At 42.5% G+C, this 15,290-nt stretch overlaps 1 protein-coding gene across 5 annotated transcripts in view; it reads right to left on the bottom strand.

The window, feature by feature from the left end:
- The window catches only part of LOC106569867 (myocyte-specific enhancer factor 2D homolog), a 37,232-nt gene that overhangs the window by 11,777 nt on the left and 10,165 nt on the right, over window positions 1-15,290 (bottom strand). For all 5 annotated transcript variants that reach the window (XM_014141550.2, XM_014141554.2, XM_014141555.2 and 2 more), the window contains exons 2-6: window positions 7,369-7,737; window positions 3,614-3,817; window positions 2,843-2,986; window positions 2,365-2,578; window positions 1,562-1,618 (exon numbers count right to left, since the gene is read on the bottom strand). In XM_014141550.2, coding sequence (XP_013997025.1) covers window positions 1,562-1,618; window positions 2,365-2,578; window positions 2,843-2,986; window positions 3,614-3,817; window positions 7,369-7,422 — 673 coding nt within the window. In that variant the 5' untranslated portion in view covers window positions 7,423-7,737. The remainder of the gene's footprint in view (window positions 1-1,561; window positions 1,619-2,364; window positions 2,579-2,842; window positions 2,987-3,613; window positions 3,818-7,368; window positions 7,738-15,290) is intronic.

Raw genomic sequence — 15,290 nt, 5'->3', positions numbered from 1 at the left:
CCACTAGGTAGGATATAGTCTATGCTTTAATTGAAACAAAATACAAGAAAGGCTTATAGTTCGTTAACACCATCTACTCCAATTCGCTCACGAAAGTCATTCAAGAAGATCAAATGCATATTCCCATGAAACTGATTAAAATCAAATGATTGGCATGCAGATTCAGTTTGGACATTTCACCGGTAAAACGTGAAGAATTATCGTATATGATTGACAGTGATGATTTCCTATTTGTATTAAAAATAGAACATTTCGACCCAGGCTGTATCACAACCGGCCGTGATCGGGAGTCCCACAGGGCGGCGCACAATTGTGGCACATCGCGCTTTACTTGGCTCATGTGGCTGGGTGTTAAGAAGAGTGGTTTGGCGGGTCATGTTTCAGAGTACCCATGACTCAACCTTCACCTCCCGAGTCTGTTGGGAGTTGCAGCGATGAGACAAGATCGAAATTGGGTAGAAGAAAATGGGGTAAAACACAACAAACATAAAAATCTTCAGACAATAGGCATAGGGCAGACATTGCAATTGGAGTATGCATTTTCTGCATATTCTATAATGATATTCAATAGGCTACATCTGTCAGTACAAACTTTGAGAAATTATGCCGTCATACTTTTTGTTCCCACACCTACATTTTTTTTTTTTTTTAAATAGCACTACACCACTGTTTTTTTTTTTAAATAGCACTACACCACTGGTTGGGGGACAACAGACACCCGTGATGTGCTCCCAACGACAATGTTTTGAATAAACAAATAAAAAAAAACTGCCCGTAGTCATCTTGCATTGCTCGTGAGCTGTGAGAAAATGTGTACATTCCACGGCAAAAAGTACACAGAGTACACGGAAAAACATGTTGTCGTGTCACACGATGACACATGACAAATTGTCTTTACACCATAATCTCAGCTATCCCTGGATTGCGTGCTTCAAGCCTTCTTAACACCAGGCCTCCCCTCTCGCCAAAAGCCTGGGGCTAGATTTGATTTCGCCCCAAGGGAGGGTTGACACCTGAACCTTCTGGGTCTCCCTCTCCGCCTGGCTCCCACATTGCTCTGGTGTCTATCCAGGCAAGTGCTAGGGACACCAGCTGACGTCAATGGAAACATTCCAAGATGATCCGGGGCAGTCTCAGTAATAATGGGACACTAATGGCAGAGAAGATAGAGGAAGAGATGGAGAGGAACTACTAAGGACTGGACCCTGGATGGAGTATATGATTGCTCTTGGCAATGTGACAAGCATAAAATGTGTTTTTCACTTTCCCTTACTTTCACATTCTTTCAGCAGGCCCTTTTCTTGAAAAAAGCAACGTCCACATCTCTAATATGCTGATATTTATTGAGACATTTGGAAAAGTTCTGTCATTTGAGCGTCTCGATAAATCTCTGTGGGAGCAAATCATAGTGCAGACATTTTTCTGTCAAGCACCTAAGATATTGGATTAAATTTGCCCTTTTTCAATGAGTACATCCATTTCTTAACACATTGACTGTCAATGAGCATTGTATTGTCAGTAGAAGTGGTATTGTAGAGTAGTCCGTCATAAGGTTACTCACGGACTGGACTTGGGCATCCTCCATTTGAATTGTTCAGGTCGCCCCCGAGCATAGCACCTGTTGAAATTATAAACACTGGCTTAGCAAGGAAAATATGAACACTCCTAGCAGGACACTGAATTAAAATGTTTTTCAATTACTTTCACATACATTATAAGTATTCAGATGTATATTGTTTGAAAATACAAGTAGTAGAATATTGGAATGTATTTGGAAATACACTTGGAAAGCATTGGCATGTATTTGAAAATACTCAAATACACATTTTCAAATACAAATAAATATTCCCATGCATTTTAACCCAGGTCCTAGGAGTGTTTGAAAATAATATATTTGGAAAAAAGTATTTAAATATTTTCAAATACTAGGCCATTTATAGCATTTCAAAATACTTTCAAATGATTCCAATAGAAGTAGATGATTTTGGCCACACTATTAGAAAATACTCAAATACACAGAAAGTAAATATTTAAATAATCAAATACACGTGTGTTTGATCCCAGGTGGTCTGGATTCATTGCTTCAGAACAACATTGATTTGAAACAGGTTCCAATTCATTGAATTGTAACAACTCATTGATTGGAACCAGGGTCTTGTTCATTTGGCAGCAAATGGACTGAAACAGGGAGGGACTACCTAGACTTAAGAAATGCTCATTCATTTTCTGTTGCAAAACATTTTTTACGTTTTCCATTGCATGTCCTAATGAACATGGTTATGGCAGAGCAGAGTTTGTGTGGAGAGGAAAGATTACATATCCCACAGATGCCACAGCAGAAGGCTGTCCCGCTCTTTCGCTCACCTGCACTGGCCGGTCGCTGTGGCAACCCAGGAGACACTGTGTTTCTCTGGGGCGCCGGTTGCTGGGGCGACAGGTGGTGGTTGTCAGAGAGCGATGGCGACGTCACGTAGGAGGTGGTCACCATGGCGTTGCCAGGGTTACTGAATTGCAATGTGTTCTGATTAGAGGCCTGGACGGTGACGGGCATGGAAAATGTGGGGGGTGGGACCGCAGACTGAAAGAAAGTTGATAGTTAACATTGGCTCAGGTCTCTTGACTTTTGATAAGCAGACAATTGAAGAATAGCAGCATCAAACTGCTCTAGGTGAAGTGGAGCTTCTACCATATAGTTCAGTGTTTCTCAAACCTCTGAGTACCACCATTCAGTGCACTTATTTGACCTATCCGAGTGCTATCACCCATACTCGGGGATAGTGGCTAGCTAAGGGCAAGGTGTTTTAGATTGGGGGAGATGGTGAGGAAAAGGGGAGATGCTTACACTGACACCGTAGCGCTTGAAGAGGATGTCTAGGTCTTCGGTGGTCTTGCGGTATTTGTCGTCACTCAGGGGGATCTGGTCTATGGAGTCCTCTCCGTCCGGCTCGGGACTTTCGCAACCGTTGAAGCCTTTCTTTCGCAACGTCTGTGAAGACAGGATGAAAAAAAGACTGGTGGGAGATGAGAACAAAGGACAGGAGCTGAAGGTCTGTCTGGCTGAATAGGAACAAGTACACTCGAGCTGTATAGTTGAATATGTGTCTGAGGGAGGACAATTTCAAGGTACATTTGTGCAATAGCCTGGTTCCAGATCGCTTGTGCTGTATAGCCAACTTTATATGATCATTGTCATTGCTAAATGACAATAGGAGTTGGGTATACAGTACAAAACGATCTGTGACAATGCTAAGCATCCGATGGATGCACTTCCTCAAAAATACCCACCGTTCAGGTGAGAGTTTCAGACCTCCGAACTTGGCAAGAAAACACACAGATCAGTTCTGACACAACATTTCCATTCCCTCTCTAGCTGCTATTTGTGTTCTACAACACTGGAGGCTACAAAGAAGCGAAGACACTTTGGCTGCAATACGGTTCATTGTTCTGTGCAGACCTGGGCTCAAACAGTTAACTGTGCCTGATTGGTTCCACTGCGCCAGCCAAGCTCAATCGGAAAGTCACAAAATCGCAAACCCTGCCCACCTGGCATTCCAGGCCGTCTCAAACTAAAGTGGTACGGTCAGAGGCTGATAGCCCCTTCTGTTTGCTTTACCTCAATGATGTCGGCGTTGGTCCGGCTCTCGTGGGGTTCGTTGTACTCGGTGTACTTGAGCAGCACCTTGTCCATGTCGGTGCTGGCGTACTGGAACAGTTTGTTGGAGTGGTTGAAGATGATGAGGGCGATCTCACAGTCACACAGCACACTCAGCTCGTACGCCTTCTTCATCAGGCCAAACTTTCTCTTGGTGAACGTCACCTGCATTGGGAGGGGATAGAGAATGAATCAATTCGATTTATTTATACAAGCACTTTTTTCCCCCCCATCAGCATTGTCACAAAGCGATTTACATAACAGAGGGAGGTGGGAAGAGATCGCAGAGGTTGAGGAAAGTGAAAATGAGTTTGAGGTGTGGCGTCTGTAGAAAGTGTCAATTTATATCATTAACAAGTGCCGACACAGTGTTAAAAATCTGAGTGAACTGGCAGTGTGGGTTTCCTTTATCTGCAATGGAGTGAATTGGTGCCAGTCTGGTTCTTCAGTGACATTTTCATAAGGGGACACTGTAGCAAAATGCTTCAAAACATTGTGCCACAAAAAACGTCGCCTTCCATTTCAGAGTGTTTTCTTCAGTTTTGTGCCTAATGAACATGACCCACATGCAACTAACCCCATTCTCTTCAGCCTCCATCTCTTTACCCTCCTCTCTTTCCCAACTCTCCTTCCCCCTGTTGCTCAGATCCCTGAACATGCAAATGAGATGCTTTGATGAGAAAACTGATAAGGGACTTCAATATCCTTCCTTCAGAATACCCCCCCCAGATATAGAGAATCTTCCCACTTTTACGTCAAAAACACACATGCAAGTGCGCACACGGAAGAGCAATAGAGGACAAGGAAGGGTGTAACGTCTACTGGGGTTATGGTTTTGTAATAAGCTATTATGAAATGCTACTGTAGTGATACGTAACCTTTGGTCAGCAATTATGGATTTGATTTCAATGTTTCCTGTATGTTGTGTGTACATTTCTGAATGACCTGAGGCAATCACAGTTGTTATTGTAGTAGGAATAGTGAATGAGGTACATTGTCACTGAATAGTCAACATCATAAACCGACCATAGCATTGTACCTTAAGTTCAATGCTAATATGTTTTGTATGTACCCTCTGTGTATTGTGGGTATTTTCTGCGTTTTGCAATGTACAACCAGGAAGATCATTTTAATATTTAACCATTCATGACAAATAAATGAATCTAAAATGGCAAAATCAGTCAAATAGGAGGGTGGTGAGTGAACAAGAAGCGGACAGTAATAGATTTCCCAAGACCGTAGCACAGACACACCCAGTCACAATCCCACACTTTTACCCTTTCAAACATACACGTACGCAAACACACACCTAACCCCACACACACACACACACACACACACACACACACACACATTCACCCTTTGAAAACACACACACACGCACAGATCAGTAACTTCTGTCCCTGATATGACTGTGTCCACTGGCCTGCAGCAGCTGTGGACAGACTGATTTATCTGGAGCAGCTGTCCGCAGGGCTGTGTGTGATCTGATTGGCTCCATGTCGGTTTGAACTCTGTGCCTACTCGGCCTGAAACACTATGCACTCTCAGAAAGGGCCACGGGTGCGTGAGAGCTCCATTCAAGTCAAACACACACCCTCAAACAAAAAAAAATAATACACACTGCACACACTATACTGTACAAACCCAGAAAACAGTAACATTACAACACTGATACGATGTTCATTAATGGGCAGTGACACTAACACTAGTACATTAACACAGGGAAATATATACATTTGCACCTGTTATTTTTAGGAGGAAAAAAAGCTAAAACTTTAAACCATTAGCTGAAGAGAAGGAAAAAGAGCTTACAGTTATGTTTGACCTTTTTTGGTACATTTATTTCAGCAGGTGTGTAGTTTGCACCGGTACAAACATTCAGTGAATCTGGCCCATGGTGTCAAATGGGCCTTGGAGGTCGAACACACACAGTTGAAGTCAGAAGTTTACATAAACCTTAGCCAAATACATTTAAACTCAGTTTCACAATTCCTGACATTTATTCCTAGTAAAAATTCCCTGTCTTAGGTCAGTTAGGATCACCACTTTATTTTAAGAATGTGAAATGTCAGAATAATAGTAGAGAGACTGATTTATTTCAACTTTTATTTCTTTCACCACATTCCCAGTGGATCAGAAGATTATATACACCCAATTAGTATTTGGTAGCATTGCCTTTAAATTGTTTCACTTGGGTCAAACGTTTTGGGTAGCCTTCCACAAGCTTCCCACAATAAGAATGTTGGCCCATTCCTCCTAACAGAGCTGGTGTAACTGAGTCAGGTTTGTAGGCCTCCATGCTCGCACACGCTTTTTCAGTTCTGAAATGTTCTATAGGACTGAGGTCAGGGCTTTGTGATGGCCACTCCAATACCTTGACTTTGTTGTCCTTAAGCCATTTTGCCACAACTTTAGAAGTATGCTTGGGGTCATTGTCCATTTGGAAGACCAATTTGCAACCAAGCTTCAACTTCCTGACTGATGTCTTGAGACATAATTTTCCCGCCTCATGATGCCATCTATTTTGTGAAGTGCACCAGTCCCTCTTGCAGCAAAGCATCCCCACAACATGATGCTGCCACCCCCGTGCTTCACAGTTGGGATGGTGTTCTTTGGCTTGCAAGCCTCCCTCTTTTTCTCCAAACATAATGATGGTCATTATGGCCAAACAGTTCTATTTTTGTTTCATCAGACCAGAGGACCTTTCTCCAAAAAGTACGATCTTTGTCCCCATGTGCAGTTGCAAACTGTCGTCTGGCTTTTTTATGGCGGTTTTGAAGCAGTGGATTCTTCCTTGCTGAGCGAGCGGCCTTTTAAGTTATAAGATATAAGGACGCGTTTTACTGTGGATATAGATACTTTTGTACAAGTTTCCTCCAGCCTCTTCACAAGGTCCTTTGCTGTTGTTCTGGGATTGATTTGCACTTTTCACACCAAAGTACGTTCATCTCTAGAAGACAGAACGAGTCTCCTTCCTGAGCGGTATGACGGCTGCGTGTTCCCATGCTGTTTATACTTGCGTACTATTGTTTGTACAGAAGAACGTGGTACCTTCAGGCGTTTGGAAATTGCTCCCAGGGATGAACCAGACTTGTGGAGGTCTAAAAAACATATATCTGAGGTCTTGGCTGATTTCTTTTGACTTTCCCATGATGTCAGGCAAAGAGGCACTGAATTTGAAGGTAGGCCTTGAAATACATCCAGAGGTACACCTCCAACTGACTCAAATGAGGTCAATTAGCCTATCAGAAGCTTCTAAAGCCATGACATAATATTCTGGAATTTTCCAAGCTGTTTAAAGGCACAGTCAACTTAGTGTATGTAAACTTCTGACCCACTGGAATTGTGATACAGTGAATTATAAATGAAATAATCTGTCTGTAAACAATTGTTGGAAAAATTGTGTGTCATGCACAAAGTAGATGTCCTAACTGACTTGCCAAAACGATAGTTTGTTAACAATAAATTTGTGGAGTGGTTGAAAAACAAGTTTTAATGACTCCAACCTAAGTGTACGTAAACTTCCAACTTCAACTGTACATCGGCCCGCCTGGATTGGGAGGAAGGAAGGATGCCTTTTTTCAGTATTCAAAAGAGAGACAAGGCCACACATCTTTCTCGCCCATCTTATAAGGAGTCGACTATATTCAAGGCCCTTGATTAAGACCCTGGTCCAGACTATGAAGACACGGCCACACATCTCTCAGTCTCACCTGTCTGTTCCTCTCGTCGGTGATCCGTTGGATCTGAATCTTTTTTCTCCCCATGCTTCCTGGTGGTGGTGACTGTTGGTTGGGGTCAGTCAATCAGGGTCAAGGGTCAGAGGTGCCTCCTCTCAGACAAGGAGAGGGGGAGTGTAGTCTATTAGCTCTTTCTAGAGTATGGGCAGACTCATAAACAAACACCACGTGCAGTCACGCACACACACACACACACACACACTCCTCTGCCCAGGTCTGAGGTGACGGGGCAGAGGGTCTGCCGTTGGTAGAGCTGGTGGAGAGTTGCCCTCAGTTCATTGCTCGCTCAGGTCAAAGGTCACCAGTTTCTCGACCGTTGCTGTGGTGAGGACAATGTCACTCCTTGAGAGGGAGAGAGAGACAGAGTTACGTCTACATTCCTCATGGACACACAGCCATTACAATGTGTTTTCATAGAAGAGATCCAGTGGTGTCTATGTGACCAGAATGCACCAGAAACTGTCGTCTACGCTACACTGTGAGGAAAAAAACTAACCACAAGCTATTAATGTATTAATTGGATTTATTCAGCAAAGAAGATTTGCTCGGAATACTGCAACTTTACTGTGAACATATCCGTAAGTACTGTGGACAGAGATATGCGATGGAAAAACATGTCGTTGTTCAAAACGTGTGGCTCAAGGACAATAGCCCAGGTAATGCTAGCTGACCTGTCTGAGTACACACACCCCTTCACACCGTGCCAACAGCTATTATGCTTCTCCGTCAGTCAGTGTAAACACACACACCCCCCGCAGCTCAACAACAGAAAGGCTCTGACTTCACCCTGCTATTGTCATTCCTCCCTGGTCAGATGTGATCCCACAACCCCACACTGTGGAACGGCATGCTAACCGCCACTGGTGCTTCCAACTGATTAGCGAAAGCCCTCACCTATTCATAGAAGCTAGTCTATGACAACAGGGTGGCGTGCTAAGCGCTAGCTGCCCAGGAGGGGGAATTCCCATGCACAAGGACATCAGAGGGAGAGACGGAAGGATTACGACAGGCATCTAAAAATACCGGTGTTCACACAAGACACACAAGACACATTGAGCGTGTTAGATGAGAAGTATGTGGCTAGGGCTAGCATGTAGCATATTAGCGTGTAGCATGATGTTTCATAGGCTCAAGTTAGATGACAAGATAAGAAGCAACATGGGCAATTTCCTTCTTTGGAGTCAACTCAAACCTTGTTCCTTATGGCCAAAGATTGGTGTGTGAAGCAAAATCACAGCGGTAGTGGACACATTCACAGTTCCATAACATTCTGCAGTGATTTCTGAGTTGGATACTGTACATGGGACTGAATGACTAATAGATATCAGAAGCGCCTTTATTCGCCAAGTGAATTTACACATGCCCGGAATTAGCCATACCCTCGAACATCCGCCACTTCCTGCCAAAGCCATTGGTCCTATTTTTTCACCATTGTCCACACAATATGCTGACTAATTCAGCAGGGTTTCATTTCCGTTCAGCATACATTTTCATTATACGCATGAAGAGGCCACAAAAATGAATTATATCCTCATATTCCTCTCATAGGACTCTCCTGGAAATGAGACAATGGTGTAAGTAGTCCCACATCTCAAGAGGGCCTTAAAAGCTCTTTGTAAAACTGTGTTCAATTAATAAGAACCTCTTGTTATTTAGCACTTGTTTGTACCAACCACACATTTTCGGTGTTTTGGCTTATATGAATTCATGAGTGGTTTTTATACAAACCCAGGCTATAGCCTACTGCCCTCCCTAAGCTGGGATCAGAAGCATAAGAGAAAGCATCACTATTCCAATCTCATTCCATGTGTCGTACAGTATTGCAGCTTCACTAGATGCTAAGTGCATTGATTACAATTAATACTCAGCTGGATGGAAATCCTGCATACACAATTGGTCACCAGGATCAATGTGGAGTTAAATTGCAAAACGACAAAAAGGAAACCAGGTAAATTCATGCAGACCATAGTCACCCCCACCTCAGTCAGAACCCAACTGTGTCCTTTAGTACATATGTGTCTGTGCCGTTCACCTTCATATTCACATGCTGGAGCAGCTGTTAGCGCACTTTCTGTTCAGACTGAACCAGGTTTTCATCTAGGATTTTGCCTGTCCTTAGATCTATTGTTTTTGTTGTCGTTTTATCCCCCCAAAAATACAAAAAAATCAATAGTCCTTGCCGATGACAAGCATGCCCATAACATGATGCAGCCACCACCAATCTTGGAAATATGAAGAGTGGTACTCAGAGACGTGTTTGCCCCAAACATAACGCTTTCTATTCAGGACATAAAGTTAATTTCTTTGCAGTTTTACTTTTGTGCCTTGTCGCAAACAGGATGTATGTTTTGGAATATTTTGCTTCTTTTCACGGTCATTTAGGTTAGTATTGTGGAGTAACTCAATGTTGATCCATCCTCAGTTTTTTCCTATCACTGATTTAATGTCACCATTGGCCTCATGGTGAAATCCCTGTGACAGGGTGTATTGATACACCATCTAAAGAGTAATTCAATAACTTCACCATGCTCAAAAAGCTTATTCAATGTCTGCTTTTTAATTGTTTTACCCATCTACCAATAGGTGCCCTTCTTTGCAAGGCATTGGAAAACCTCCCTGGTTTTGTGGTTGAATCAGTGTTCGCCATCTTCCTTTTAAATAGGGAGCAAATTTGTTTTCAGCACTTTTATTTCCAAAACTTGGTTTCTCATTGCTCGCTCTTGTCCCTCTGTAGCAGACATATGGTAAGCAAAATATGCTTGGAAGATCAAATCGCATTTCGGCACCAAATGATCGTGATAATATCGTATTGTGAGGTCCCTGGCAATTGCCAGCCCTACATTAGCAGAGAGCCCACTCTGGAAATGTATTTGTTCCAAACAATGTCTTAAAATTAACTAAATAAAAAATGGTAGTTTTGAGATATGAATATTTATGTTGAATAAATGAATGTGAACATGTGTATTTTAGAATGAAGACGTACTCCATATTTCAGAGCACACTATAAAGGAGTATGATGACACCAAGATGTTGTCTGGATCATGTACGGTTCTTAGATCAGGGTCTTACAGGAGTAATGTATAGGTCTAAAAAGAGCCTAAAATGGCCACTTTCATCATGATAAAAAAATTTTTTAAATGTGTGATACAAATATAAAAAGCATGTGAAACATTCTTCCTCCTAATGAAGTTTCCATGTTAGAATTGCCAGAATAATCTGATATCCCTAAAATTATTTTGGGGCTCGCAAACGATTGCCATTTCAAGAGTTCATGCAAAAGTTCCATGGGCAATACAGCAATAAGCAATACAGGCACAATACATTCATGTGAACACAACAAATTAACAGTGAATTAAACATGACCTAATTTGCCCAAACCGCATATCAGAAATGACAAAGCCAACAAAGCTCTCCATTCCAATATCACGACTGAAAACAAACGTAAAATCGTATGTTTATATGATGGCAAGTACCATTTAAGACCGTGTTAGAGCAGGGCTTTGCCTATGTAGTTAACAGACTGACATCACTGGCCATGACAAAAACATGAACTCCAAGACCACCCAAGGGTTCATTCCCTGTGATCATTTCCATTATATAAGCGTCAAGAGTGCTTCATCTGGATAGAACCCTATAGCACAATGTGACACTCCATCGAGGGATACTGCATGCAAGTTACTGTCTATATTTGGCAAGAAAATAGTACATAAAAAAACTGTCACCATATTCATGGTAATCCAGGACATTACGACTCGCTTTCTACCCCCTTCTGAAAATGAGATCACTCCTTGATTCCAATGTCTTTTCACTCACTATTCCAGATTTGTAATATTTTCTTCCAGGAAAGAAATGGATGAATTTAGCCTCTTTGCACTTGCCCCTTTCTCTACAGAACAATTGTAAACAGCAGCTGGAGAGGTCAGTGATTACATTGTGGATGTGCCAAATCAACAGTCTACCATAGGAGAAAATACAAATAATATCAACAAAATAAATACTTATTTTTTTTTTTTTTTAATTAAAGAGTCACCTACAAAAGTTTGGAACCCAAATTCCCCCACACAAAAATATTCTCATCCAATTGTCCAAAATCAAGACCGTGCCAAATTGTAGCTGGTTGAGAGAAAAGAAATGATTTGCCTGCGCTTTAGCTAGGGTTGCACATTTTGGAGAATATTCAGAGGTGGAAACTTTCCATGGGAATTAACGGGAAATTAATATCATTTAAAATATAGATGTTTTTTGCATTGGATATATTTACCATATCATATGGAGACAGAACCATAAACCTTTTACCTTATCATAAATAGACATAATTGCAAATGATTAAATTCTTCCAATAGAAATAAACTTTAAAAAAAATTTAGTTACGAATTTAACATTAAAATGAGTTCACTCATTTGGGATGATTTCACTGAACAACAAAAGAAAGGGAATATTGAATGATCCATCGCATCTCCCCAAAACTTTTTCAACATACACAACGTAAAATGAAAGTCTAGAAAGTAAAGCTTTGGTTGTCTTCCTCTCAGGCTTCCATGTCTTCTCCCTAGACCTCCTCAATATCCACCTCTTGAACATCAGACTCTGAAGCGTCATCTTTATTGTCAATTTCCAACCGTGTTGAGGATGGCTCTTTGTCAGGCTCAAAAAGTCTCAAATTTGCCCAGATGGCCATACATTTTTCAACCCTTGTATTGGTCAGCCTGTTGCGTACTTTGGTGTGTGTGTTCCCAAACAAGGACCAGTTGTGCTCTGAGGCGGCTGATGTTGGTGGGATTTGGAGGATGATGGAGGCAACAGGGGAAAGAGCCTCAGATCCACAAAGTCCCTTCCACCAGGTGGCTGATAAGATGTTGGCACGACTGACATATTGCATCTCCATCCCAAAGCCCTTGCTTGGAAGTGTACTTTGCCAGACTGCCAAGAACCTTGCCCTCATCCAAGCCAAGGTGGCGAGGCGGTAGTGATGACACCATAGGCCTTTTTGATCTCTGCACCAGACAGGATGCTCTTGCCAGCATATTTGGGGTCAACATGTACGCTGCGGAGTGTATGGGCTTCAGGCAGAAGTCTTCAAGCTTTTTGATGCATTTCAGAACTGCAGTTTCCTCTGCTTGGAGCAACAGTGAAGTGGGCAGGGCAGTATGGATTTCTTCTCTTACATCTGCAAGCAGAGTCTGAACATCAGACAGGATGGCATTGTCTCCCTCAATCCGTGCAATGGCTACTGCTATAGTTTTCAGGAGTTTCAGGCTGCTTACCACTCTCTCCCAAAATACATCATCCAGGAGGATCCTCTTGATGGGGCCGTCCATATCGGCAGACTGTGATATGGCCATTTCTTGGAGAGACTCCTTCCCTTCCAGGAGACTGTCATACATGACGACACCCCCCCCCCCAACGGGTGTTGCTGGGCAGCTTCAAATGTGGTGCTCTTATTCTTCTCACTTTGCTTGGTGAGGTAGATTGCGGCTATAACTTGATGACCCTTCACATACCTAACCATTTCCTTGGCTCTCTTGTAGAGCGTATCCATTGTTTTCAGTGCCATGATGTCCTTAAGGAGCAGGTTCAATGCATGAGCAGCACAGCCAATGGGTGTGATGTGAGGGTAGAACTCCTCCACTTTAGACCAAGCAGCCTTCATGTTCACAGCATTGTCTGTCACCAGTGTAAATACATTCTGTGGTCCAAGGTCATTGATGACTGCCTTCAGCTCATCTGCAATGTAGAGTCCGGTGTGGCTGTGTTCTTGTAGAATATTGGTTGAGGGATGGAGATGAAGTTAATTATTCCTTGCCCACGAACATTCGACCACCCATCAGAGATGATTACAATACAGGCTGCTTTCTCTATGATTTGCTTGACCTTCACTTGAACTCTGTTCAACTCTGCATCCAGCAAATGAGTAGATAAAGCATATCTGGTTGGAGGGGTGTATGCTCGGCGAAGAACATTCCGAAATCTCTTCCAATACACATTGCCTGTGAGCATCAGAGGTGAACCAGTTGCATACACAGCTCGTGCAAGACATTAATCAGCATTTCTCTGACTACGTTCCTCCATTGAGTCAAAAAAACGTCTGATCTCGAATAGAAGTTGAGGGACTTTTGTCAGGGGTTGCTTGTTGTGAGCGCTGAGGGAACTTTATGCACTTGGCCAGATTATTCTGCATCTGTTGCATTCTTCACATATGATTTGGCACAGTATTTGCAAATGTACACAGCTTTTCCTTCTACATTAGCTGCAGTGAAATGTCTCCACACATCAGATAGTGCCCATGGCATTTTCCTGTAAAGATCAGAAAATTGTTAAATAAAAACCGAATACAATTCCATGTACAGATAAATAGTTAAGCAGTTCGATTAAACAACTCCTATGTAAGATAAATGTTTTAAAATGAAACATGTAAGCAGACAGGTGAATTAATACTCCTCACTTAGGCTCAAGCAAGCTAAAACCCACATGGTAGCAAAAACTAACGAACTATCTAGAAAAAAGAAACGCACACCTATAAAAGGCGAGGTGCTGGCTAGCGGAGTAGAAAACTTGAAAATAAGGGAAAGCCGCATACTAAGAGCTCAGATGCAAAAATGTAATAATAATTGGTTATTAGGTTATTCAATTTTTGCATCTGAGCTCTTAGAGTGTGTGGCTTTCCCTTATTTTCAAGCAAAAACTAACTAGCAGAAATGTTAACAAGTTAGAAATGATTAACACACTTTGCTGTGGGCTACTATTTACTAGTTAACAAAAAATGATGTATGTCGTATAAAATATATTCACCCCACCCAGTATTGTCATCAAAACTTACCAGAAAGCATGTACTCCTTGGCTCAGACAGTGTAGTAGTGTGGGCTCAATAGCATCACATTACTGTGCAAGATCTTGAGAATCAGCTGCACATGTGATGGAAGAATGCACTGTGCATGTGATGGAAGAATGTACTGTGCATGTGATGGAAGAATGCACTGTGCATGTGATGGAAGAATGCACTGTGCATGCAGAGGGCTGCAATTCCATCAAGTTGGGGATAGTTTAACCAAAGTATGCCACAAGACCTAGAATTGCCTTATGTGTATCCCACAAAAAAGGTTCACCGTTATAAGCTGACTGTTTTGATGAATTTAAGCAAATTTCCCAGGTTTAACTTCTCATGGAAAAATCCCAGAAATTCACCGGAAACTTTTCGACCACTTGCAACCCTAGCTATGGGACTGCTCTTTTCTTTTTTTTTTCTTTTTTAATTGTCCACTAATGCAGGACTAGTAAAGGCCCAGTGCACAAAAACTGTGAAAAAAAAAAATCCCAACCATTTTTGCAGCACCGTCAGCACCCAGACTCTCCCGCAGTGAATGGAAACCTAACAATTTCTTGACTTTGCTGACATATTTGATTAGCCGTAGAATGAACTACAACAAGGACTGTGGCCAGCCCTGTTCTCCCCGTGCGCCACTCGGCATGGCTACCCCCTCTCATTACTGTAATTGACATGTCCATCCTCCCTCTTCCTCCCCCCGAAGGCGCTGATGGCTCAATTAGGAGCTGGCTGGACGACTGATTAGATGCCAAGATAATGAGGCTGCCGCTCGACTCACACCGAGCCAGAGCAGAACCAGCTCACTCTGTCAGTGACATTACAGGAACCCCAAAGAGCTAAAGGAGAGACGTAGCTTTCAACTAAAGCCCAGACTCAGACACTTTGGACAGGCTCAGGCAGGCTGGTCTGAAATAGACTGCTCCAGGTTGCTGAGACCTTACAGAGACCGCCTCATTATCTGTCGAGGGCAGGCCTTCCGTCACCTTGGTTCAATCGACCTGCCTGGATGTCTTCTTGAAACGTCAACTGGGTGCTTTCGCACCCTGTGAAAATGTCCTCTGATTAAGAGAGA

The sequence above is a fragment of the Salmo salar genome, chromosome ssa14, assembly GCF_905237065.1.
Source record: "Salmo salar chromosome ssa14, Ssal_v3.1, whole genome shotgun sequence".
NCBI lineage: Eukaryota > Metazoa > Chordata > Actinopteri > Salmoniformes > Salmonidae > Salmo > Salmo salar.
This window is presented reverse-complemented; position numbering and strand designations above follow the sequence as displayed.